Raw genomic sequence first — 27,349 nt, forward strand, 5'->3', positions numbered from 1 at the left:
TGTGCAGCAAAGCTTTCCTACAGAATTGAAGGAGAAATAGAGTTTTCCAGATTAACAAAAGCTAAAGGAGTTTATCATCACTAAAATGGCCTTACAAGAAATTCAAAAGTGACTTCATGCTGAAAAAAAAGTTAGGTGGGTGCTAATTAGTAATAAGAAAACATGAAATAATAAATTTATCTTAGAAGATATATAGTAAAAATAATGGGTTAATTAGTTATAAGTAGTTATATTTAGTTATATAACTATTATAATTAGTTATAATTAGTTAGGTTAAGAGACTAAAGTAAAAATATAACTTCAATAATTTGTTAAGGGATGCATAAGATAAAAAAGGTATAAAATGTGACATTAAAAACAATGTGCAGGGGCACCTCGGTGGCTCAGTGGGTTAAGCCTCTGCTTTCGGCTCAGGTCTATGATCTCAGGGTCCTGGGATCGAGCCCCGCATCAGGCTCTCTGCTCAGCAGCGAGCCTGCTTCCGCCTCTCTCTCTGCCTGCCTCTCTGCCTACTTGTGATATCTCTCTGTGGCAAATGAATAAATAAAATCTTAAAAAAAAAACAACACCAAAACAATGTGCAAAGGGTGAGTAAAAGTTTAGAGCTTTAGACTGTGATCAAACAAGTTATTATCTACTGAAAATAGACCCACAAAGCAAAAACTTATAGTGGATACAAAAAAGATAAAGAAGAATCTAAGCATACCACAAAAGAAAGTCATCAAACCACAAAGGAAGAGAGCAGAGAGGAAGAAAAACACATAGAAAATTACAGACCAATCAGAATACAGTTAACCAAATGGCAATAAGTAGAGCCATACCTCATGTTATTGTGCTTCACTTTGCAGATAGTCCTTTTTTTTTTTCAACTGATGAATTATGGCATTGCTGCTTTTTAAGAAATCTCCATGTGCTTAACTTTCGACATTTAAATTATAATTTAAATAATTTGGGTTCTTCTTATTTGGAACTCTCTGGGTTTCCTGGATCTAGATGTCTGTTTCCTTTCCCAGGTTAGGGAAGTTTTCAGTAATTATATCTTAAAAATTTTTCTGCTCCTTTCACTCTTTTCCTTTTGGGTCCCTATAATGTAAATGTTAGTCCATTTGATGTTCTTCTATAAATGTCTTAAAATATGTTTATTTTTTCTGCATTCTTTTTTTCTTTTTACTGCTGTGTTTGGGTGAATTCCACTGCTCTGTCTTCAGGTTCACAGATCCTTTCCTTGTCTAGTCCGATGTTGAACCCTGTGTACTTTTCAGTTCAGTTACTGTGTCCTTCAGCTCTGTGACTTCTATTTGGTATCTTCTTATATTTTGTATCTCTTGGTTGAAGTTCTTACCGTATTCATCCATTCTTCTCCTGAGTTCTGTGAGCATCTTTATGACCCTTACTTCGAACTCTTTTTTAGGTAAATTATTTATCTCCATTTCATTGAGGTTTTTTCCTGAGCTTTTATCTAAGTCTCTTGTTTGGAACATATTCCTCTGTTTCTCCTATTTCCTTGACTCTCTTGTGTACATTATTATGCATTAAAATAACCACATCTCTTAGTCTTGGAGGAGTGGCCTTGTGTAAAAGATGAGTCTTATCATTTAACCTTGCCCCAGCTCTTTGCTCTTTCAAAACTTTGTGATTTTCCAAGCACTCTATTTTGTTTTTAATAACTCCCAATATATGAGGATGTGCCAAGTCCAGTCATTGTTCCGAAGGGAGGATCTCAGCCAGCACCTAGATTCATGGTGGCTGGAAGCTAAACACTCAAGCAGCAGCTTTTAAAGTATACAAATAAATACAGTCCTATGGGACTACAAGTGTAAGTGATGGTCACCAGAGCCAGGCATTCTGGAGGTATCCTGTGGGCAGCACCAGGCTCTAGACAAATGCGGTTCCTTTCTGGGAGATACTGGCAAGCTGTAGTGAGGCAGAGGGAAAGTACAGAGATGGCCTCCACCAGTTTATGTTCCCTGAGAGCACCTTCACAGGTTCCTGGATGGTCTGTCAAATCTGAATCCTGGGCCTCATGCCAAAGCTCCAGGAAAAGCAAATAAGTAGAAAAAATTATTTTAAAATGCTTTCCACTAAGATTTATGAACTATTTAATCCCTAAAGTGTCTTCTGTACACTCAATATTTTCTTTCTTTCTTTGAATATCACCTGCAAGCAACCTGCAAAGCCATTGGTTTTACCATCTACTCGCTTACATTTTGTCTACTTCCTTTACTGAAAATCAGACCCTGGCTCCCAATTTTCATTTCTGTAATGACATAACTCCATTGTTTTGATTACCAATTATCAATTAAACATGACACATTTCTGTCACCTCCATAAAAATGATAAAGGAACAACAGAGATCAGAAAAGATTTTTAGGGGGTGCCTGGCTGGCTCAGTTGGTGGAGCATGTGACTCTTGATCTCAGGGTTGTGAATTTGAGCCCCATGTTAGGTGTAGAGATTACTTAGAAAAAAGGAGATTTTTAAAATGACTAAAAAAATGGCCAATTATACAACAAAGCTGTTCAAGAAACAAAGATGAAATACATAAATAAATGATATTAAATAAACTAACTACAAATGACAATTTAACTGGTAAGTACAGCTTTAATAAGAAATGGATAAATGAATTTAAAAGCAAATGACACTGTAAAAGAAAACATAGTTTTGTAGATTCCTCTGCCTGATTCTGAATAGTGTAAATACAATGATATATGTAAACATAGACTATAAGTGTAAACTGATACAATTATTTTATAAAATCTTTTGGCACTATTGACTACAGCTGAACACATGCATAATACCCTATGACTTACCAATCCCACTCCTAGCAGAAATGCATACACACACACACACACACACACACACACATATAAAGCAGAAGATGGGCATAAAAATGTTGATAGTAGGCTACCGTGTCTAGTACTCCACTAATCACAGCAGACTAAAAAGACTAAAAATGGAAACAATCTAATTGCTTATCTAGAGTAAAATGATGCATATATTATGGTTTGTTAATTCAAAGGAAGAGTAGGCAGCACTGAAATTAAACTGCAGCTACATGAAACAAGAGAGGATCAGTCAACTCTACCCATAGGAAAGAACAGAACTCAGAAATTGATACAACTATATATGAAAAAAAGATAATACCAGAAAAATATTAGAAAAACACTAAGTTGTTTAATAGGTGGTGGTTCATTACGTGGAGAAAATAATGTGAATGCATACTCTAGATTATATACAAGTGGATTCCAGATGGATTTATGACCTATATTTCAAAGGTCAAGATAGAACGCATATAAAAGAAAAGATAGGATAAATATCTTCATAACTCTGGGTAGGAAAAGATTTTTCATAAGACTCTAAAAAAGTAGAAAGTATGAGGTCAAAAAGCGTGCATGTGTGGGGGGGTTGGCTTAACAAAAGTGAGCTTTTTCTTAAAAAATAAAATATCCACAGACAATATTAATGATTAGATGAGTGGATGAGAGAGAAGAAAATGAAACATTTAAAACAAACATTTAATTAATAAAGAGGGTGGAATGTATACAGCACTCTGTAAATCAACAAGAAAAGGGCACAAAATTAAATAGAAAATGGGTAAAAGGTATGACCAGGCAACTCAGAAGAGAAGACTGCATAAATATGGGAAGAGATCCTCAAAATCGCTAGTCATCAGAGAGTTGAAAATAACAACAGCAATAAGCTACTACACATAGTAATAAAATTGGTTAAAAAAAGAAAGAAAGAAAATTCAGTAATACCAAACTTTGGTGAAGATGTGCACTAGGTGAAAGTAGAAACTATGACTGCCATTCAGGAACAATCATGGAGAATTTAGTTAAATCAGGTGCTCGCTTCTATGTCCCAACAACTAGAGTCGAAAAATTATTGCGCAGACCCATAAAAGAACATGTTCATCACAATGTTGTTTGTGGAGATAGAAAGCCATGTGTCCATTACTTGGTGGGGGGGGGGTTGCTGTACAAATAAAATAAATCACACACATACTAGTAAGTAGGCAGCATTAAGAAGAAATGAAGTAAACAAAGTATTGAAAAAAAAAGTAATATAGAGAATGAAGTCTATGGCTTCAGTGACCATTCATCCCAGTTTGTCAAGGCAGTTGCAATTCATATCTGTTGTCCCAGCGTAAATGTTAATAGCACTATCTTTCATTTTCAACAGTTTACACAGTATAGTGTATGGCCACCCTATCTGTCAATATTAAATCACAAAAAACTCAAAACCGTACCACTTATATTTGCTACATATATATTTAAGGACATTTATTGGCAAGGGGGTTTATATTAGGATGATAAATGAGACAAAGGAAATGAAATAAAAATGTATAAGTGTGCTATACAACTGAGTATAAAATACTGCTCTCTGCTTTAAGGTAGATAATACTACTATTAAAAAAATCTAATAAATAATATATTTACTCTTATAAATATATTTATAATTATATAAGCATAAATTATATAAATTATGTACTATACTATATAAATAAATTATATAAATATAAATAAACTATAGTTTGAAAAAAATATACACTTACAGTACTTCTGGTACTAAAAATGTGGTAGTTTGGGCTGTTAGTGGAATACCTGTGGAGGAAAAAGGGCAAATACAAATATTAAAAATAATTTCTTCTCCAAATAAGAGGGATTCTATACTAAGCCCAGAAGTAGACCTAAGTCGGTAGGGAAGTTTTGTATAGGACAGAGGAGGTGTTCAATAAATGGAGCTGGAAAATGGATCTGGATTCATAAGGAGAAAGAACTAATCGCAGTCCTACCTTAGATCATTTAAGAAAAACAACTCCATTGGGATAAGAAATGTTAAAAACATTAATACTCTTAGGAGAAAATTTAGGTAAATGTCTCTTAGCTGTTGGGAAGAAAGAATTATTTAAATAAGACATTTACCTTGAATTCTCCATCCTCTTCCCCAAAAAAGCTAACAATAAAAAAAAAACAACATTACATCAAATTCAGGAAATTTTGTCCTTTAAAAGAAAACCTTGGGGCACCCGGGTGGCTCAGTGGGTTAAAGCCTCTGCCTTCGGCTCAGGTCATGATCCCAGGGTCCTGGGATCGAGCCCTGCATCGGGCTCTCTGCTTAGCGGGGAGTCTGCTTCCTCCTCTTTCTCTGCCTATTTGTGATCTGTCAAATAAATAAATAAAATCTTTTAAAAAACCCACGAAAACCTTATTAAGATGTAAAATTCAAGGAGCCTGTGACTACTATAATAAACAATAATATCTTTGTCTTCATTAAACTCTCATTGAAAATTTAGGGAAGGGAAAGAAATTTAGCATTCCCTTCAGTTATGTAGGTAGACCAGGGGTTGGCAAGCCAAGGTCAAATTCCACCGTTTTTGCAAATAAATTTTCATTGACACACAGCCACACCCATCGGTTTACTACTGTTGGGGTGTGCATGGCAGAGTTGGGTAGTTAAAACACAGATTGTATCCGCTGAAAAGCCTGAAGTATTTACTACCGGCCCTTACAGAAAGTTTGGTGACCTCTGGTGTACAGTATAAAGTTTTTGAAGTCCCTGAATTCACAGGCGATCCTTAATAATATCCCTTATCCATATCGATCCATTGTTTGCCAGGCATGTGATGGGAGCTGAAAGTATCTTCACATTCAAGTCTCACAAGAATCCCATGAGACAGGTTTTATTTTCTTTACTTTATAGAGAAGAAAACAGAAGTTTACAAAGTTCTGTCAGAATGCTGTCTTTTTTTCTTTTTCTCACCACTTCACAGACCCTTTCGAAGGCTACTTTTACTCTCTTTGATGCCCCTATCCATCTGTCCAATGAGGCGCCCTGGATCCCTTCCCTCTGAAATCTCTGTAATAGTTTAATGGATTGTCGTAATTTTTACATCTTCATGTTAGAGAGTACTAATTAGTCATAGCAAGACCTCCATTGAATGGAATGTTCACAATATTATTTTTCGGGTTAATTATCTGTATTTTAACCTATGCTGAAAATCTAAAATATTTTGATACACTTCCCAGTCCAGCAGTTACTAAACACTGAACAAAAATCACACTTGCACTGAGGATTTCTCAGAACTTGTAAACCTTTCACTCCCTAAATCAGATCTCAGACTCAACTGCCATTCCTTATGCAGGAATTACATCCCTTTACATCTGTACAGTGCTTACATTTTATAAAGCACTTTGTCACCAATCACTCCTACACCCGCCTCACATAAACCATCAACTACCTAGTTATCCTTGAGAAGTGGCCTCGCCCCCTGCCTCCACTCCCCAGGGGCGACTTTGGGGCTCTCATTTGCTCCTCTCTGGCAAAACAAGGTTGCCGCAGCAGAAAAGGAGTTTGGGGGCTCAGCTGTCCCACGAAGTTACCCAGACCCTGGAGGAGCAAAGCCCTAACACTGCTCTTCCTTCTCCGCCCTCATCCAGCGGAAACTCTCGGGAGGGGCGGCGGGTCGGCGCCAGGAGTGGGCGCCGGGAGCCGGGGCTCCGGGTGGTGGTCCCCGGGGGCGGGTGGGTCCGGACGCAGACGCGCGGGGGCGAGGCCCCAGGGGCGACCCCAGGCCGGTGCTCCGGGGCGCCACTGGCGTCTTGTCTACCTCCACACGGCCCAGCCGAAGCAGCTCAGCCACGACAGCAGCACCGCCACTCCCTGGGCTGACATGGCGCCGGGACAGCCTCCGCCCAACCGCCCAGGCCGCACCCGCCCTGGCCTCGCGCGCTCTCGGGGGGCGCCGGCGGACCCGCGGAGGAGGTGCTGGGGTCCGCGCGTCCCGGGGCGGGGCGGGGTCTAATATCCCCGCCCGCGAAGGCGACTGCGTGTGCGCATGCGTGCGAGCGCGTGCCGCTACCTGGTTTCCCAGGAACGTCGCAGTTGGGCGGACTCGCAAGCATAAACCAGTCGTGAGGAAAGGCAGAAACTGTGCTGTTTTGGAGTGAGACAGCAAAACCACTTCGGAAAATCCCTGACTGAACGAAGGTGAAGCTTTTAAGTTACGGTATCTTAGCCCAAATTTTCGTTGTGACCGTATATAAATACTGCGATAACAAACAACGTAATCTGGTCGCGCCTTTCAGGATGAGGCGTTCTGTAAACGGTTCTTAAGTTCAACGGATGGGATCAGTAGCGTGTGCTTACTGAGCACCTACTTTAGGTCCAACACCACCTTGCGCACTTGGGTACAAAGAAATAGGACAGCTTTCTGGTTTACGAAGGGGTTTGTAATCTTGTGAAGCCAAAATAAATAAATACCAAAATTGTCACATAGTGTTATAATTTATCTGTTTATTCGTGGGTAGACCAAATAATCGGAGTCCTTGAGTGCTGCAACTCTATCTTTACTCCTCTTTATGTCCTCAGGGCCCAGAACCTGCATAGTTTGTAGTGGATCCTCAGTGTTCACTGAACGAATCATTGAGTAAAACTAGTGTCATACTACAATACGCCCTAGGGGCCGTTAGAGAGCGTGATTGTGTGTATATGATGTATATGTAGTAGACACTGAATTTAATGTGACTCTATTCCCACTTTTAAATCCTGTAAAATAAGGGTAAGATAGTACTACTTACATGGTTGTGGGATTTAGAAGAGCGAAGTGCATCACAGTATTTGGCACAAACTATACATCACTATCGCCCTCCTCCTCTCTGAGCTTCTGTTACTAATGTGTAAAATAGAAGGGTTCGAACTTTACTTGAGCCCTAGATGATCAGTTCTAGGGTCCTCTGTTGCTCTGCTTTGGAATACACCCTTTTCGATCCCCGTCCCATCTCTGTTCTTACTTGTAGACCTTTCGTTCCCAATTCTAAGTCTGTACGTTTCCATCCCAACCCATTTGTATTTTGGAATTCCACCCTTTGTGTTTCGCACACACTACCCCTACCCTTAATAAAAACAAGTCGTCAAAAAATAATTTGAAAACGCCTTCAGAGAGGGTGACCTGGAGACGACAGACAGCATGGCACCAGAAAACGTCGCCTCGGCCCAGGGCGTTGCATGCCGGGAGTTGTAGTGCGACGCTCGAGCACGCACCTCCGCGCCTCTCCGGTTTGAAAAGCGGGAGAAGGGCAGGTAGGCGGGGCGTTGAGGCGAAGCGCGCTGGAGGCCCCGCCTCTGCCCCCTTCCGCTAGCGGGGCTCGGTCTGGGGTGGCGCGCCAGGCTGCGGAAGGGGCGTGGCCTCGGTCCGGGTGGCGGCGGTTGCCGCCACCCCGGCCTTTTCCTGCGGGCGGTGCTGCGGCTGCCGGCCTGCGCGGGGCAGTCATGGTCGCCCCTTGAGTGGGCTGTGGCGGAGAGCGGGGCGGGGCCTGGCTGGAGGGTGGCGGCCCGGCGGGGGCGGGGGCGGGGGCGGGGCCGGCCTCTGGCTCCTTCTTCCTCCGCATGTGGCTGGCGGCCGCAGAGCAGTTCAGTTCGCGCACTCGTCGTCGCCCGCGTCTCTTTCGGGCTCTCCTCGCGTCACTGGAGCCATGGCGTTCGCCGAGACCAACCCGGCGGCATCCTCCCTGCCCAACGGCGACTGTGGCCGCCCCGGGGCGCGGCCCGGGGGGAACCGGGTGACGGTGGTGCTGGGCGCGCAGTGGGGCGACGAAGGCAAAGGGAAGGTGGTGGATCTGCTGGCGCAGGACGCCGACATCGTGTGCCGCTGCCAGGTGAGGCGACCGGGCTGTGACGGGAAGCCGGGCCCGAGAGCGCGGGCGCGGAACCTGGATCCGTCGTCCCAAAGAAGGTGTCACCTTGAGGTTCTCTCCCGCTCGGAGCTGCGGCGACGTGGGGAAATGGCGGGAGGTCAGAGACCCCTGACCTGAGGTCTTGGGCTGAGGGTTGCGGTGGCGCTGGAGGAAACCAGGGTGGACCCGGAGTCCCTGAGAGATGCGCGATGCCCGGGGAGTAGCAGTTTTCCGTCTGGGGGCCAGTGCCCAGCCCCGAGCTTGGGGCCGGGGTGGGGGCGGGATGCGGTCTGAGTTGGAGGAGCTGCCGCCAGAGGCCTGCTCCCGACTCCGGACGGAGACCCCTCGCGGCCGCGAGCTGCTCCCCCCCCCCCCATCGCCCACCCACCCAGCGAGACTAAGTGGGACTGGATTGTTCCGACGCGCCCGAAAAGCCACTCGCCATTCCCCCACCTGCAGGCCCCCGGTGTTCAGACCTTTGCCGCCTCCGGTCCACTTTGTTGACATGAGAACCCACCCCCGCCTTTGGACGGTTAATGGCCCGGGTTTTTGACCCCGTATCCCGCGTATTGATGTTAAGGGTAGATGATTTCTACTCGTTGGTCCCAGAGGAGAGAATCCCAGCTCTTTTGCGAGGGAGGCAAGTAAATACGTGGATGTCAGATCTGGTGTTTAGAAATATTTACATTGTTACGCTCACATGGAAAGTGAACTTTCGGGAAATGGATTGGTAATGTACTTCCTACCCGGAGACACGTGGTTTTCAGTGTAAGCTTTCTTCCTATTTGTCGCTTGCTTTGAAGCAGCCTCTAGGCTACGCTTTTGTAAAGGCTCTTAGATAACTATTACCAATTTCAAAATTCGAACTAGTTGAGCAATAACTACTTTCAAAACAAATTGTGATATGTCTGAAACGAGCTGCTGTTTACCTCGCGACAGGGTTTCTTCTTCATGAACATGGCACAATATGATGATGCCATGCTGTATATGTTCTAACAAGTTAGTAGGCCCGCTGGATTGAAGGCTATTCACCTGAAACTGCTTATCATTCTGAGCACGCAGGAACAAGGTAATCACACGCACAGAAAAAGCTAAATACAGAGATTCTGATTTGTCTTGGTTTTTTGCATGCAGAAACACCCTGCGCATTTCTTAGCTGAGATAGGTGTTGCCTCTTAGTATTACCACTAGCACCCCACCACCTCTCCCCACCTTTGGATCTCTATTCCTCCACCTCTCTGGGGAACATAATTACCTGACTTAGTATCTTACTCCTAAGCTTGTTTCCATTGAAGTCCTGCCCAACATTGCCTAGGGAGTTGCTCTGCAAGTCAATTTTCACCCTGCTTTTGTCTTAAAATCAGATCTGGACATGCTGTAGGGAAAGAAGTATGAGAATACCTAACTCTTGTTCGGTAAAAAGGGAGAGAGACTGGGCCTGTTTGTCCCCTTCCATGTTGTTCCGGAGCTCTTCCTTATCTGGAAATAGTAATACTTAGTCTGAGTTACATTATGGATTGTAAGAAGGTTTGGGAAATGTAACGATCAGTATCATTTATTCTAAAAGATCCTCAATTGTAATGTTTCTTTGAAAAATAGTGGAATTAGTTTGTAGATTGGAGGAGGTGTTACTATGTTATAATGAATGTCCTGTTGAAGAAGGTCATGGACCAATCTCATCTGATGCCCTTGGAAAGCCTAGAGAGAAGTCATTGAGAAGGAGCCAAGTTTGCTTTAAACTGTTAACTGAAGATAGAGGAGGAACATTTGAGCGAACCTGTTAGGCAGACTTTCCTCTCCTGTAAACTTTATATAATTCTAAAAGCTTCATATGCTGGTGCCTTTTAAGAACTCATCATTAGACGGGTTCTTAGTAGTTTTGTTAGTGAAAGTAGACACAGAATGAATAGATTGAAGCATATCTCTTATGATTCACTTTGGTTAACTTTATATTAATTGGCCAGCTCTAACAAGCTGACTTCTTAATGAAGTTCTCCTGGCTTATAAAACTGAAGACTAGGGAATGTTGAAATTCTTAGTATGTGTAGAACTCTGAGGTAAGTCAACATTAGAGAAGACATTTTAAGCTTGAATTGCCTTGTTTGATCATTTAAATTTTGCGTATTACTGAAAGCAGGTACTTTGTTAGAGTTTAATATGTGTTTTTGGTCATATTTATGCCCCAAACTCCCAATTTTATACAGATTGTTTCTTGAGCAGTGATATACATATAATGTATCCATAGTTTAACAACAGAATCATAAGAAATTTTTTCCAAAGTAAAGTTTTTAAAAGAAAAACTGATGTACTTAAATGGATATTTTAATATATCAAATGCCTTTTGGAAAGAGTAGATGCAAAGATAGTGGCATTTTCATCATCGGTGCCCTTAAGACCTGTATTTCAGATTCAGGATTTTTATGCAGTTATTTATAATTTGGCAAATTCTCTAGATCCGTAAATATGTGTGTAGAACTTGCATCAGAGGACAACCATTAGAAACATCTTAATTTTAAACTGATGTCTTTTAAGACAAAGAAGTATAGGGGGCGTCTGGGTGGCTCAGTGGGTTAAGCCTCTGCCTTCGGCTCAGGTCATGATCTCAGGGTCCTGGGATTGAGCCCCACGTTGGGCTCTCTGCTCAGCAAGGAGCCTGCTTCCCCTTCTCTCTCTGCCTGCCTCTCTGCCTGCTTGTGATCTCTCTCTCTCTGTCAAATAAATAAAAATAAAATCTTAAAAAAAAAAAAAAAGACAAAGAAGTATAGGACTCCAGGCCTAGTTCATTTATCCAGCAAACACATAATGAGGATCTACAGGTGATACTCTTATGGAACTGCTTGGTTCCAGAATTAAGAAGCTTAAAATGCAGGGATTGTGCCCACAAGTAGCTTACAGTCTACTGGACGACTGCTACATAAGCAAGTATTGCCAGGGTTAGGTGGAGAAGGATACTGGTACAAGTTTTTCAAAGAGTTAAGGTATGGGCAGAGCAAAGCCCCTTTCTGGCAGCTTAAAAGTAGGTTTGTTAGGAAGTCTCTTGCTGTTTCCCCCTCCCCGCCAGATCCTCCAAAGTAAACTGTTATAGTTTATTTTCTTTATTTTGTTGAGTAGAAACTACAGAGATTTTAACTGTTGCACTTTCTACTGCTTCTTAAGCGAGGGCTTACTTAGTGTTCTCCTGGAAAGCAAACATGGTAGTCTTGAAAGTTGCCTGTGATTGGAAATAGCCAGAACAGTATTTCCTTTCTTGGTGTCCCCGCCCCCCCCTTCAAGGTTTTAAAGTTAATATAAAGAGAAAATATTAACTGAAATTAATTATAAAGGGAAAGTCTATTCTGTCACTTGTTATATATATAAAAAGCTTGCTGTGTAGTAAATACAATGAAAAAAATGTTAATTTGTGGCTAGATGCTGGCATTCACAGAAGGCTCTGAAACCAGCTAAGTCCAAAAAAAAAAAAAAAAGAAAGAAAGAAAGAAAGAAAAGTGTAAAAGACCTAACAGCAGCAAACTGAGACTTTCTCCTTGGAATAATCAGAAAAATTGAGAGATAATTTAAAAGGGATAACTAAAGTGTTATGTAATGCCTTGACTTTATACAGCTAAAATTACCTCCCAGATCACTTCCTGTAATTTGGAAGATGGTAGAGAATTAACATTTAAGGTAAGTCATTCTTTCAGGTTTATAATAATTGCAGTTTCTGTACCCCCTGACAATGAGTTGTTTTTGTTTTGTTTTTTGTTTTGTTTTGTTTTTGTTTTTGTTTTAGTTTGGTTCATAGTATTTCCCAAGCACATAATTGTATACCAGTATGTGATATACTTGGTTAAATCTTGCTTTCTTAGATTACTGTGTTTTTCCTGCTAGAAGTTTTCTCAAAAAGAGGACTGTATTCTTTGTTGTTGTATTTTTCCATAGCATCAAGTGCTCTGTGAGGCAGAGAGGAAGTAAATACTCAACAAATACTTAATAGGTGACTGGATCACCTCTAGAAATTTCTTTGAAACCAGTAGCTTAACCCTTTCCTGTAAATTATTTTAACATCTCTTTGGACAAGTTAACTGAGTGATGGCATGATTTTAAGGTGGAATCCCCAGCATTTATTGGATTAATACTTGTTACTTAGTATTTTAAGTAGTACTTACTATAATGTGCCCTTATGTTCATAGGCTTTAATAGATTATTCTAAACTCTTATCCCTTGTATCTGCTTGAAAATAGATAACTGATATTTGTATCTTTGTGTATTTCCTCAGCATAGTTGAATGCCGTGTAATTCTAGTGAATAGTTTTTGTCTGCTGAGGGCAGTAGATCTGAAAGTTTAATGAGGATGTCCCAAGTTGTTCACTATTTAAGCTTATTCTGTTGATATACATGATCTATAAATCCTGTCATTTGAATGTAATAGTACAGTAGTATGTAACAGTATATGTAATATATAATTATTTAAAAATATATATTCTCTACTTTTGAGGCATAAATTTTTAAATAATGACGTCTTCTCAGTAGTATCTGATCAATTTTTTTTTCCTTTAATTTTGGTGGGACTGGGTCAGTTAGTTGGGTAATTTTAAGTTTAAGTTATCTTTAGAACAGACTGTTGCCCAGAACAAATCTAGGTTGAAATGGTAAATTGAAAAATAGGTAATAGTTTACTATAACTGGATACAAATTTAAGTCTATTATCTTTTTGGGGACTGTTATATTTTGACACTAAAGATCACTGTCGATGAGCTACATACCAATAAGTGAAGCTTGGTAACTATTAGAATACTTTTACCAGTGGAAAAAGGGACTTTGAGGTATTTAGTTTGCCTGGCAAACAGCAACTGAGAAGAGTAAATAGTAGACTGTTCCCAGGGCTACTTTGACTTCAATATGGGTTGGTTCTTTGCATTGAACTTTAAATTATATTTAATTCAGTATAATACAATTCTTTTAAAAATGGGATTTTTGTCTGTATCAAGTGGGGTTTTTTTGGTATCAAGCTTTTTAAAACCTTTTTAAAGGAAACGTTTTATTTATGAGAATTTTTTTTTTTACTTGAAATCTGCTGTTTAATTTCAGTGTGTTTTTAAGAAAATGTTTTTATAAATATAATGATCAGGTGAGTTTTTAATCAAGCATTTACAAAGAGCTGCATCACATATCATTGGTTTATGCATTTTTTGGTTGCATGTATGATCTTCCCTTCTGGGACCCTGGTTTAGTAAGTGTGTATATTAGATTTAGGTACCTAGAGTCTAAAAGTTTCTTGATTTGGACCTAAGAACCTCCAGAGCTTTTCATCATGTGTATTTATCTGTGTATGAAACTGGAAGTTAACTGTAATAATGTAAAGTGGGTATCTTAAAGCCTTAAAAGATAACCGAGAAGTGTGCTTGGATGTCTTTGCAAAAAAGAAATTCAGATACCTGTATATGTTTTCTCTTCCTATCTAGTGTATCTGGTTACTGTTGAATAGTTTAATTATTCAGCTTATTGGTGGTAACTTAACCTGTTCTACTTTGAAATCACAAGCTAATTGCAATTATACAACTTTTCATAAAGTATAGTCAACCTTGGGGCACCTGGGTGGCTCAGTCGGTTAAGAATCTGCCTTCGGCTCAGTCATGAGGGTCCTCCGACTCCCTGGCCTGCTGCAGGCCCCCCTCTCCACTCCACGCTGCTCGTTCTGTCTCTCTCTGGCTCTCTCAAATAAATAAATAAAATCTTAAAAAAAAAAAAGAACAGACATCCTTGTTTATAATTACTTTATTGCTGTGGATTAACAAGTGTTTTAGTTTTGGTGAATAGTGAAATGTTTCACCTAGAAAGCAGACACAGCTCTTTACCAAGAAACTAGTGTAGGTAATAAGCATTGTCTCAAAAGATTGTTAGGTTTCTAAGATGCTTGAAGACTCTAGGCCGGAAATGGGGACCTTTGTTTTGGTGGCTGGAATAGTTCTGAGGCATGGGGTCCGAGGCTTTGCTGCTCTCTGCTGTAACCCAGAGCACTCACTGTTCTTGACGGATGTTCACTTAGAGCTCCGTGATTATAATAGAGTGTTCATGTGTTCAGAGCAGAAAGGACAAAGAGAAGACACATAGACCATTTTAGAGGCCTGAGTGGCCTGAGAAATGCCTCCCGGCTGTGTGCATGAGATTGTTAGCCTTGGACTCTTGGGCCTCTACGCTTGCTGGCAGAGATGCCATTGTTGGAGGTTGTAACCCTGCAGGAGGCTGTGGACACGTCCTTAACTCTTGGATCACAGCAGGAAATTGGGGCAGGGCAGGCAGCATAGTTTGGGGTAAAGGAAGACCTAATAGCAAACTTGAGTTAACAAGCAGGAGTCACTTTTTTTGTTGTTGGTTTTTTTTTGGTGAGTAGTTACTTTTGCAGACCAATGTCGTTTCATTCCCTTCCAAACTTTTCTTTCTTTCTTTCTTTTTTTTAATCTCCCCTGGACCTTGGAGCTTCTCAATTAGAAACTTCCACATATCAGCATTTCCTGATCCAAACTTTTATTCTAGAGTTGGGCTTGACTGCTTCTGGTTCCCTCAGAACCAGAGGTTCCTCAAGCCATGAAAAGAAAATGATCTTTCTTAAGCTTAAAACCAAATTGCTAAGTACACAGCTGAGAACAGTTACAAAATAACTAAATACCATTATATCATCCCTGTAGTGTTTGAGAGTTTTGTTCTGGACTACATAACTATTAAGATTTGGAAGTTAATCATTTTTTATATTCAGTTTATCACCAGGCCAAGATGTGAACTTTAGAGAGCCAGCTGTATACATACTATGTTGCAGTTAGTTTGTGTTGTGAATCATTTGGATTCTTTTGTTTGCAAGCAATGGAGAGAGATGATCTTAAGCAAAATGGGGATTTGTTTGAGGCAGGAGCTGCGTGGCCAGTCCTCAGAGCAGCCTTAGGTAAAGGCAGCTCCTGGGAATCTCAGCAGCCAGAACTGGCAGGGTGTCACCCCAATGCAGGGTGTCACTAAATGCCAAGCCTCACTAAACTAACTGCCTTCCTTGGTCTCAAAATCAAATTCCTAGAGGGGAGGAGCTTGTCTCAGGCTTAGGTTAGATCAAGTTTCCAGGTCTGGATCAATTACTGTGGCCAGAGGGAATGATTACTATGATTTGCAAAATAAGGGGTTTAGGAGGGAGGAAGGGAAAGAAAAGGGACTGAACACACAAAAGGTATAGCTGACCTAGAGTTAATTTCAGATAGGAAAATACGGAAGGAGGAGATATTAGTTTTGGGTTATTATTTGTGAATTGTCTGCTAATAGTCTTAACTGTTTGACCTAGGGTTTTTCTTGAGGGAAGAATGTTTGGAATTAAATAGGTTTTTATTATTTTAACTATAAAACAATGAAAATGAACTATCTCAGTAATGGTTTAAAAAAATGAAAAACTATACATCAGAAACTTTGGTTTTTGTTTTGTTTTGTTTTTTTTAGCTTTGAGAACATAGAATTTTAGTTTCTTTCTTTTTTTTTTCTTTTTTCACCCCATCATCGTCTTCTAATTTGTGAATGTGGACATTTTTTTCTTGGTCATTAAAAATCTTATTTAATAATTTTTTTTTTACATTTAATCCTAATATAACAGTAATAGTCAAAGAGAATGAGTAAAATAAATACCAAATTAGGGGATGTTTTGTGAGTGGTGAGACCTGATTGGAATTTTTTTTTCATATATTTATTCTTTAATACAATGAATTTGCATTTATTCTTGGTATTCAGTCATCAGTAAGGCATTATTAACTTATGTTTTCCTTTAAAGAAAGTTGCCATGTAATATGTAGTCACTTTGAGTTCATGCTGGTCTTTTGTTTCTTGGGGTTTGAGAAATTATATTTCAAATAAAAATACTAAAAATTTTAAATAGTTAAAAAACATTTTCTCTATTGATATGATTGATCTGGAAAACAACATTAATTGCTAGTCCACAATATTCTATGTTTTTAGTTACATAATATAAAACATACAACTTTGATTATTAAGTGTTAAATGCTACATGAGTGACTGGGATCATGAGTTATGGGAATTTAACAAAACAGCAAGAGGTAGTTATATTAACTGATAACCTGAATACATGATTAGTACTATATAAATTAGGGATAATTTATCAAGTTTGTTTTGCAGAATTTTGCATTGAAAAGCAAATGGTATGTTCCTGTTAAAAGTAAGCAAGAAAATATTCTATGTCTTAACATTTATTTAGTTCTCTGGCCTCCCCAGTGCTACTTACAAGAATTATTAAACCTGATTAAATACATGCGTTCTTGCTGCTGCGTCCTCTGGCACCCGCTCATGGAGTTGCTCATGGGAGAGGCAGTGTGATCACAGATGTGGAACCAGCAGTTCAGACTCTGCCCTTGTAATTCACTGGAGGGTTTTGGTGGGTGGGTGAGGTGGTGGTTGGCAGTGGTGTTCCTGTCGAAACCTTGTTTTGCTGTGTGCTAATGCATGTGACCTCTCCTTGGACCAGTATAATCTATGTTCGGAGGCAAATGCCTGAGCTCCCAAGGTGAATTTTGTGTATTCCACATATAAAATATAAATATTTTATGTTAGCATCCAGATAGACACTTCAAATTTGAAGCTTCATCTGTTGCATTTTGTAAAACATTACTGTATACTAAAACTTAATTCATGTCTAGATTGCCTTGTTAAGAATCTCCTTAGTAGCTCCTTCTCCGTTCACCTTGAGAATCTTTTTTCTACAGTTGTGTGTTTTAAGATTAGAAGCTGTCATACCCCCAACTCCCCTTAGGGCACTAATGACCAACTATACTAAGAAGCACACTTACATTTTTCTCCCCTAGCTCCTTAGTAGGATAATCTAGGATTATTCTGGGTATATTTAACCATATTTTCTTGCTAAACAAAATAGAATTTAAATGAGATTTTAATCAGATAGTAAGCCTTCTAGGACATTGGTTATTGAAGGGGTAGGTTAATCTTGGAGTGAGCCCAGCAGTTCAGTAAAGTGATTCAAGCCTTTTGCAGCGAACTTTTCCAGCCCAAACCACCACCTGTAAACTTGCAAGAATTTATAGATTAAGGCAGTTTATCCCCCTAACACCATCTATCACGATGGCTCAGTTCACAACCACCTGGTCACAGAAAGAAACATGTCTTTATTACAGTTACTGCCACCAGTGCTGCCTAGCTCAGTAAAATATTATCAAAGTAGGGTTTTGTTAAACAATAAAATCATAATTGGGCACCACCGAGTTAATAATAGTTTCAGCAAAAGATTTATGTTGGTATCTCTATAAAAATAATTTTGTGTAAATTAGGGAACTTACTTCAAAGGTCTTCTCCAAAGGTTATGGTGTGGTTTTTTTATCTTAAGCAAATGATGGATTAAAACAGTAAACCGATTTTGCTGAAATAATCTTGACTGGTTTTCTTGTGGCAAAATTACTAATGCTTTAGCAATTTAGTAAAAATTTATTAGATTTAGTGATTTATAACAATTTAGAATTTAGCATCTTCATAGGATCTCAAGAAATTTTAATGAGCTTCATATTCTGAAAAGATTTTTCCTGAAAGTTTGTGGGAGGTTTCCTAAATCATAAAAAGTCCTGATAAAAAGGCTAATATTGGTAGAGTAAAGGAAACTCTATAAAAACCAAGTAAGAATTGTCCTGAGTTCTTTTTATCTTGGGAGTCTATCAGAATTGGTGATAAGCTTGCACAAGTGTGAAATAATAATAAAGTGTGTACCAGGAAGTGTACTGTGACATTGTTTATAACGACAAAAGGTTGCAAACAACCGGGCTGCCTCTTTGGTGGGACCAGGTAAATAAATTCCGTGTCCTTATGAGTAGTAGCAGGACAGCGTCACTGTTAAAAGGAGGAGATGCTTTGGCTCCAGGGTGAGGAATGTGTGCCCAGATTTGCTGAGTAAAAACAAGCTGCCCAGGCGTATGTAGTTTGCTGCCATTTGTATGTGTGGAATAAAACAACATGCAAATACCTGTTCGCTTATGCAAAATTCCCTCGGGAAGGACACCAAAAACTGGTGGCAGCTGGCTGGCCTGGAGCCGGGTAGGGTGGGTGGGGAGAGGAGCATGAGGAAGACTTCACTGTGTATCCCGTCTGTGCCTTTTGTATTATATGCAGATATTTCGTATTAAAAAATAAATAGGAAGGAAATAGCCACTGGTCCTGTTGGTATATCAAGGGAAGGAGGTATTGCTTGCCATCCCCCCATTGTTTCCCAGACTTTAGGTCCCCACTGCAGCCTTTTTCACACCTGACATACACTAAGTCTTTAAGGAATTCTTTGCTTTGTATCTGTGCGAAACACAGTCTAAATAGGCATTTACTTTTTAGAGGATTTTTTTGTTCCTTTGCAGGACCTGTTTTCTGGCATTTTTTATTGAATTCCTGATTGGTGATGATTTGGTAAAAAGTAAATAACATTCATCTTGTCAAAAATAGCCACGGGATAAAGTTAAACCAGTCATTCTCAAGGGATGTAGTTTCGATTGGAATTTTTTTAAAGTCCAGCCAGGATGTTAAGGCTTTTATTTGTTGCAAATATATTCCTAGTTTGTTTGCTTTAAACTTTTTGTTACTGTCGTGTAGAAGTTTGAGCATATAACCAGTTGATTGGTTTTTCTTCTGTGTTTTTTAAATTTAAAAATAGAAAAATTATCTGGTCACTTGAGCCATCTGCTGTGCACCTCATTTTTATAACCTGACTTCATATCTTGCTTCTTCTTGACCATTTTAGGCCTGAGCTTCAGGAAGTTTCACTGTGGGTTTATAGTATGTTTCTCAGCTTAGAGATGCCTTGACCCAGTATATTATTTTATCCAGAAATGAGTGGATTCAGGGATTGGTACCAAAAAGACTCACAGGATTGACTCATAAATTTAAAAATTAGAGTCTCAGGGTAGCTAATATTTGAGAAAGTTCCTTGGGAAATTTTCCAGTTGATAAATACAAATTTCAGGTCACAGAGCTGCTTGATACTTTGAATACAATGGGAATTACGTAAATGTTTACATCAACTTAGGGTAACTGGTTAGATTCCTCTTTTCTAATTTAGGGTTTTTTCTTTTCTTTTTTTTTTTTTAGACTTTATTTATTTATTTGACAGAGATCACAAGTAGGCAGAGAGACAGGCAGAGAAAGAGGGGGAAGCACGCTCCCCTCCGAGCACAGAGCCCCATATTGGGCTCGATCCAGAACCCTGAGATCATGACCCGAGCCGAAGGCAGAGGCCCAACCCACTGAGCCACCCAGGCGCCCCTAATTTAGGGATTTTTCTACGTTTAGATAAAATATCATGGATGTTTAATTAGATTGCTCCATGTCCTAGAGAGTGCCAAGAACAAAATATTGTTCCCTGTACTTTTTTCACGTTTTTTTTCTTTTAAGAGGGTGTATGTCTGTCAATGTTCCAGAAACCTGAATTCCCCAGTTCCTAGTTCCTGTCAGGAAAGAAACCACTCCAGGGTACTGTGATGGGGAAAGAAGAGAGGGTAGCCAAAATAATGTGAAGCCTCTGAAGAATATGTATTTGTGGGAGATACAAACTTGGGTTTTCTTAAGTTATATTGACATTTTAGGAAGAAATTATTAGTTCACTTTGGAGATATGTTACTCGTCATATTTATTGTCAGGTTCAATTTTCCCATCTTGTACTTTCAGGGAGGAAATAATGCCGGCCATACAGTTGTTGTAGATTCTGTGGAATATGATTTTCATCTTTTGCCCAGTGGAATAATTAACCCAAATGTTACTGCATTCATTGGTAAGTGTATGAACTGAACCACTTGGGGGTCCCCCCCCCAGTTGATAATTGTGTTCATTTTTCATTATCTGAGCTGATTTCATCTCTCACTACTCAAGTGATTCATTGATCCCTTGTTAGTCTTCACTTTGGTACCTTCTGGAATATACCCAACTGGCTATTTTACAAGTCTGTCTTTTAACGCTAATACTTTTTGGAATGATTTGTGTTTAACTGTCATTGGCAATCTTAATTTTATAAACTAGATCATCAGGTTAGCTTTCCAAACACTGATGCACAGTGAGCAATATAAGGGGTGTTTCGTGGATTGATTCTGAACCCTTGTAACATGATGCAATCTGCAGTCTTTTCTTCTAGTTTTTTAATCTTTAAAAATGCTAATCACTTTTAACCCACTAAATTCACTTTCTCATCACTAATAGGATATGATTCCCTAATTTGAAAGGCCTTGATTTAGCGTCTGCTGTAACTTGGTTCCGTTTGCCTAGAACGACGCAACTTGGTTCTTTCAGAAGATCAGTTTTACTTTGTTTCAAAGAAATTTCAAATTATACTGAATGTAATATTAGTGTTTTATATTCTATGTATTATGTATTTACATTACACTACTGTTTAAAACTGGAATCATTTCTGTGGTAACTCCCTTGATCAGATGTCCCATTTGTCAAAGTCCTCATTTTTACGCTATTACTAGGTAAGGGTTATTGTAGATGTCTGTATTATAAGTATAGATATTTAAGGTTGGGATTTGTTTGCTTTCCTTTAGGAAACGGTGTGGTAATTCATCTTCCTGGATTATTTGAGGAAGCAGAGAAAAATGTCCAAAAAGGAAAAGGTATGGAAAGAATGACCACTTTGCCTAGGGACTAGTTTGTTTTTTGGAAATTGCATTGGGATCTCATGCCAGACAAAGTTAACATTTTGTCTTGTACTTTAAAATTGCTGGTTATTGTGGGGCAGCTTTTTCAATGTCAGTTAAATTGTATTCATTTTAATCAGTACTTTAAACAAAAGACACACATAATACGGTCATTGTGTAAGCCCGGACTTCTCACACCTGGGTCATCCGCAGAGTGTCTGTAGGCTGCTGGGATTACTATCCACTGGCGGGGTGAGACTCGGAGATTCCTGAGTTCTTTTTGTTATTTGTGCTCAAGTCGGTGTCCCCCATCTCCCAGACCAAACATTAACTTCCTGAGTCAGGAAACCAGTGAGGTCCCCTTTGCACACCGGGTCAGTCAGTCTTGTTTCTGTTGGTTATAGAGCCCAGGGATAAAAGTGGGTTGTTTACCTCCCTCCCTCCAAATGAAGGAAATGCTTCTTCTATGACAGGTATTTACTTCCGTCTCCTCAAAAAAAAATGTGTTTTAAGGCTTCATTTCCTGCCCTTCCTAGTAATCTCTTGGGTTTTTGGAAGGCTGTTTACATTCAGTTTGGCTGCCTTGCTAGGGTTTGGGGGGGAATTTGATCATGCAAATAATATGCGGTTAAGGAAAAGCATTGTTTCCCTTTAGCTTGGCTCCTATTTAAAATACTCAGTTTCATTATGTTGTGAAAGTTCATTGTTCAGGTTTAAAAGCAACAACCCAACCTCAAGTGTTCCTAGCAGCTAAATCTGACTTCACGGAATCCTGCCTGCCCTCCTACCATCTCTGTTGTCCTCTCTGCATTTTTTACTTAGGTGTCATTGGCTCTTTTGAATTTGGTCAGCTGGTTCCCATGTTGCCCTCTGTTCTCCTAAATCCGCTTTAAAAATTTTGCCTTCCTTTCTTTTTCCTTTCGGCCTGTCTTACCAGCTGAATCCGCTTTACTCTCTTTGTAATATTTTCTGTATAATATGCCTGAAGCTAACTTTAGAATACGTACTCACATGTCAAAAACAGCTATAGAGGGGGAGGCTTAATATTCCCATTTCGCTTTTAGCACTTCCTCTTTATAAGGAATCCTTTTCGAGACACGTCTTTGGATATTATCAAAATGAACAGCGACGTTTTACTATCTAGATACTAGCTTTGAAAATGTTTAGAACTTGGCAGCTTATTCTTAGAATGCATGTAGCTCACTAAGGTACTGTCTTTAAAGAAGCATATCCATTTAGATTCATTTATTCATTCAGCAGTAGTTCTTTGAACACTTATGGGATGATAGGCCCCATGCTATGAAAATTCATGGTCCCTGCTCTCAGGCATTCAGAGCTAAATGGAGAGATGTGTATATCATGTTATAAGTCATTGTAGTAAGGTCGGTGGTTGATAGTGCTTTGGAGGAATTAGTGAGAACATTTTATTATTTCGTTTAATCCTACCTGTTTGTAATTGTCGTTTGGGAAAGGGTGCTAGTCCCAAAATTAACCCTTTTCTTGAAATTCTCCTCCTGCTCTGCAGCTAATTACCTCTCCCCTGCCTCTAACAATAATGACCTTTTCCTCCCATTTGCTTTTGGATTCTTAGAAGTATTTTATGTGGATTTGGTTGGCTTACGTTTGGAGCTATTTAGAATAAAATATTTAGAAAGACAGAATAAGTGAATGAGTGTAGATATAATGAATGACAGGTGAGAAAATTCTTGTTTAACATGTTTCTGATACAGAAGACAAGATATGTAAGTGATTACTTCTGTGAAAAACACTTTTAAACATTGTATTTCTAAGGAAATGAGATATTATACAAAGTGTTTAATACGCTGTATCTTTTTTCTCCTCCTCTCTAGGTCTGGAAGGCTGGGAAAAAAGGCTTATCATATCTGACAGAGCTCATATTGGTAAGGGGCACATAACGCATTTAACTGTCTTATTGTCAGAAACTTGTCGCATGGTAGCATTTAGCAGCCAATTTTTCTTTAATTTTAGTGAAGACTAAATAGGATGGATTATATAGTTGGGCTCCAAATACATGAAATCTTAGTAATTTTTTCCTTTTTTCTTTTTTGGTCTTTTGTTAAGCCTAGTCCTTAACTAGGCTCAGTTTTACCAATTTCTGAAGAAAGAATTAGCTAACCAAATGAGTCATAAAAGCAATATTTCACAAGACATCTCTAATTCTGTTATAAAATACACCGCATCAAAATATTTATTTGCACATTAATTACGTAAAAGCAGGTCTGCTCTCTGGCAAATTATTGAGTGACCTCTTTGTGTCTTAAATGTAATAGTGCAGCTTTTTCAATGGTCCAGACTTTATTCAGAGTAGCCTTCTCCTCCACGATTAGTTAGAGCAAACTGGATTCTCAAGGTAATTTCAGCCCCACTAACAAATTTGAAGTTTGTTTCCCTATTACAGTCCTATCTGAGGTGACGGAATTGTTAATTATGGAGACAATAACCTGGAAAGAGAGAATGGACTGGTACAAACTCTTCCGTTGTATTTAAGTACGGGAGTCCCCTGAGGCAGTGGCTACTCTTGTTTTAGCCTTGACCCCCATTTAAGAGAAGCCCTAGTAGAGACCCCTGGGTGGCTCAGTCTATGAAGGGTCTGACTCCTGACCTCAGCTCAGGTCTCGATTTCAGGGTCATGAGTTCAAGCCCCGCATTGGGCTCCACCGCGGGCATGGAGCCTGCCTATATTTAAAAAACAGCAAAAAAAGAGCAGCCCATCAAAGTTTTTAAGTATCCGTGCCTCCAGATAATAGTCAGAGGCTGGAAGTCTGTGCGTAGCCTCAGTAATGCAAGAACATAACTTCTTTGAAGTAAACTGTGCTGGACTGACATGTTTTACTCACTTTTTCTAGCCTCTTTAAAAGCTTACTAGATCATTGACTTCAGACCATTCTTTTCTTTATATAAGCATTTAAAGCTGCACACTGCCTTAGCTACATTGCACAAATATTGACATTTTGTATGTTTATCTCCATTCGGTAGAAAATACTTGGTATTGTTTTTGTGATTTCTGTTTGACCTATGAGTTATTGAGAAATGTTTAAATTTTCTAAATATTGGATGATTTTTCTGATTTCTCTTATTTCTAATTTTGTTGCAGACAGAGAATATACTTTATGTATGATCTCCACCTTTTTAAATTTGTTGAAACTTGTTTTCTGGCCCAGCACAGGGTCTGTTTTGGTTCGTGTTCTACATGCACTTAGAATATGTGTTCTCAATTTTGAGTAGAGTTGTTCTGTGTCCTAGCTGATTTTTTTCCTGCTTGCTGTCAGTCACCTAGAAAGAGAGGCATGTTGAAACCTCCAACAAGAATTGAGGACTTGTCTATTTTTCTTTTCAACTTTTGTCATTTTTTGCTTTGTCTGCTTTGAAGTTCAGGTAGATTGCGTGTGTATTTAAATTTACATTTTTGATGAGTTAACTCTTTCATCATGATGAAATGTCCTCCTTTTCCATGATAATATTCCTTATTCTTTAATACTCCTTAATATCAAAGCTTACTTTTTTTTTTTTTAAAGATTTTATTTATTTATTTGACAGACAGAGATCACAAGCAAGCAGAGAGACAGGCAGAGAGAGAGGAGGAAGCAGGCTCCCTGCCGAGCAGAGACCCAATGCGGGGCTCGATCCCAGGACTCTGGGATCATGACCTGAGCCGAAGGCAGAGGCTTTAACCCACTGAGCCACCCAGGCATCCCAAAGCTTACTTTGATATTAATATAGCCAGCAGAGCTTTTTTTTTTTTTTTAAAGATTTTATTTATTCATTTGAGAAAGAGAGAGTGAGAGAGAACATGAGAGGGTTCGAGAAGGTGAGAGTGAGAAGCAGACTCCCTGTGGAGCTGGGACCCTGATGTGGGACTCGATCCCGGGGCTCTAGGATTATGACCTGAGCTGAAGGCAGTTGCTGAACCAGCTGAGCCACCCAGGTACCCTATCCAGCAGAGCTTTCTTGAGATTAGTATTTGCATGGTCTTTTTCAATCTAATAATCTTTAATCTATCTGTATCTTTATATTTACAAGGCATTTATTATAGTAAATATAGTTAAGCCTTGCCTTTTATTCATTGGGACAATGTTGCTTTTTTTTTTTTTTAAAGATTTTATTTATTTATTTGACACAGAGAGAGAGATCACAAGTAGGCAGAGCAGCAGGTAGAGAAAGGGGGGAAGCAGGCTCCCTGCCGAGCAGAGAGCCCGATGTGGGGCTCAATCCCAGGACCCTGAGTTCATGACCTGAGCCGAAGGCAGAGGCTTTAACCCACTGAGCCACCCAGGCGCCCCGACAATGTTGCTTTTAATTGAAGTGTTTAAATCATTTATTTTTAATATAGTTAATTATCAGTATGATCGTATTTATATCTTTTTTCTGTTTGTTCCTTTTGTTTGTCTTTGTTCTTCTTTTTGCTGATTTCTTTTAGATTTAACATTTTAAATATTATCTGCACTATTAGTTTACTAGTTTACACCTCCTATTCTGTGAATTTTGGTAGTTGTTCTGGGATATATAATATACAACTTTAAGCGATCATTATCCACCTTAAAATAATAACATTTATCCCAAGATTTTTTTTTAAGATTTTATTTATTCATTTGACAGACAGAGAGAGATCACAAGTAGGCAGAGAGGCAGGTAGAGAGAGGGGGGGAAGCAGGCTCCCCGCTGAGCAGAGAGCCCAATGCAGGGCTCGATGCCAGGACCCTGGGATCATGACCTGAGCTGAAGGCAGAGGTTTAACCCACTGAGCCACCCAGGTGCCCCATAACCCAAGATTTTTATAAGAAAATGTTTCTGTTTCCCTCGTCCAGTCCCTTGTGTCATTATTGTCATACGTTTCATGTCCACATCATAATAAACTCTATAATGTGTTCTTAATAGTTTTGCTTTGAACAGCCAGTTTCCTTACAGAGAAATCTAAGAAGGAGTCCATTGTTGGCCGGTTCTTTACATTTAACATACTTTAGCAAGTAAGCAAGAAACTATCTATTAGGGGCGCCTGGGTGGCTCAGTGGGTTAAAGCCTCTATCTTCGGCTCAGGTCATGATCCCAGGGACCTGGGATCGAGCCCCGCATTGGACTCTCTGCTCAGCGGGAAGCCTGCTTCCTCCTCTCTCTCTGCCTACTTGTGATCTCTGTCTGTCAAATTTAAAAGAAAAAAAAAAAAGTTAAAAAAAAAAAAAGAAACTATCTATTATAATTGTGCCCTGTCTCATTGAAACACATAACAAAATTTGTGGTATAAGAGATCCTTGTTGAGGGAAAGAGACCCAAGAAGTGGCTGAGACTTCCAATTCTTTTAAACATTTGAAATGCAGGTTGTTGGGTGGTCTGTCCTTTGACTCAGCAACTCCCTGATGAAAGACCTGGTGTGGTGCCTGGTATGGTGGTGGGCACCAAGGATTCAGAAAAGACCAATGAAAATTCCTAGTGGAGCTTATAGTATAGTAGGGGGAAACATAATAAATGAGATGAACATGTGATAATGTGCCATGGCACATAGCAATGAGTTCCAAGGAGAGAAAGGAGCCCCGTGGACCATCTGGCAGTCTCTAGGAGGCGGGTGGGGATCTATAACTTCAGATAAAGTGGGTGGGGACGTTTCACTGTGGAGATGACGTTCACAGCATCTGCTGAAGGGGATGACTGATAAATAGGTTCGAGAGACACGTAGTACAACACCAAGACTGTTGATAACAGTGCTTTATTGTGACTTAAAAATCTGTTCAGAGGGTAGATCTCATGTTAAGTGACCACGATTTAAAGAACAAAAACCAAAAAACACTTTGAGGAAAGAAGACCTGAGGAGATGGGAGAAGTCAGCAAAGTGGATACTATGGGTACTGAGGCTCACACTGGATACATTCATACAGTGTAACATTAATAGTGTTAATAAAACTTAATGATAATAATAAAAAAAGATGGTATTAATGAAATTTACCTATTGAACACACATAATCATCTTTTGTAAAAATTTAACTGAGTCCCCAAGGCAGCATTTTTTGTCCTCAGTATTGAGGCTTTAGAAAA

The 27,349-nt window shown here is 39.5% G+C and overlaps 2 protein-coding genes across 2 annotated transcripts in view; one reads left to right on the forward strand and one right to left on the reverse strand.

Moving 5' to 3' along the window:
* CATSPERE (catsper channel auxiliary subunit epsilon) overlaps positions 1 to 6,766 on the reverse strand; it is a gene marked incomplete at its 3' end in the record, with an annotated part of 147,567 nt that extends 140,801 nt beyond the window's left edge. The window contains exons 1-2 of the mRNA XM_080824512.1: positions 6,611 to 6,766; positions 4,556 to 4,604 (exon numbers count right to left, since the gene is read on the reverse strand). Of these exons, the coding sequence (XP_080680638.1) occupies positions 4,556 to 4,604; positions 6,611 to 6,675 (114 nt within the window). The 5' untranslated portion in view covers positions 6,676 to 6,766. The remainder of the gene's footprint in view (positions 1 to 4,555; positions 4,605 to 6,610) is intronic.
* A 1,630-nt stretch (positions 6,767 to 8,396) lies between these two features.
* The window catches only part of ADSS2 (adenylosuccinate synthase 2), a 35,764-nt gene continuing 16,811 nt past the window's right edge, over positions 8,397 to 27,349 (forward strand). The window contains exons 1-4 of the mRNA XM_080824121.1: positions 8,397 to 8,657; positions 20,343 to 20,445; positions 21,212 to 21,280; positions 23,155 to 23,205. Coding sequence (XP_080680247.1) covers positions 8,475 to 8,657; positions 20,343 to 20,445; positions 21,212 to 21,280; positions 23,155 to 23,205 — 406 coding nt within the window. The 5' untranslated portion in view covers positions 8,397 to 8,474. The remainder of the gene's footprint in view (positions 8,658 to 20,342; positions 20,446 to 21,211; positions 21,281 to 23,154; positions 23,206 to 27,349) is intronic.

Source organism: Martes martes (assembly GCF_963455335.1).
Source record: "Martes martes genome assembly, chromosome: 15".
In the NCBI taxonomy this organism is placed as follows: Eukaryota; Metazoa; Chordata; class Mammalia; order Carnivora; family Mustelidae; genus Martes; species Martes martes.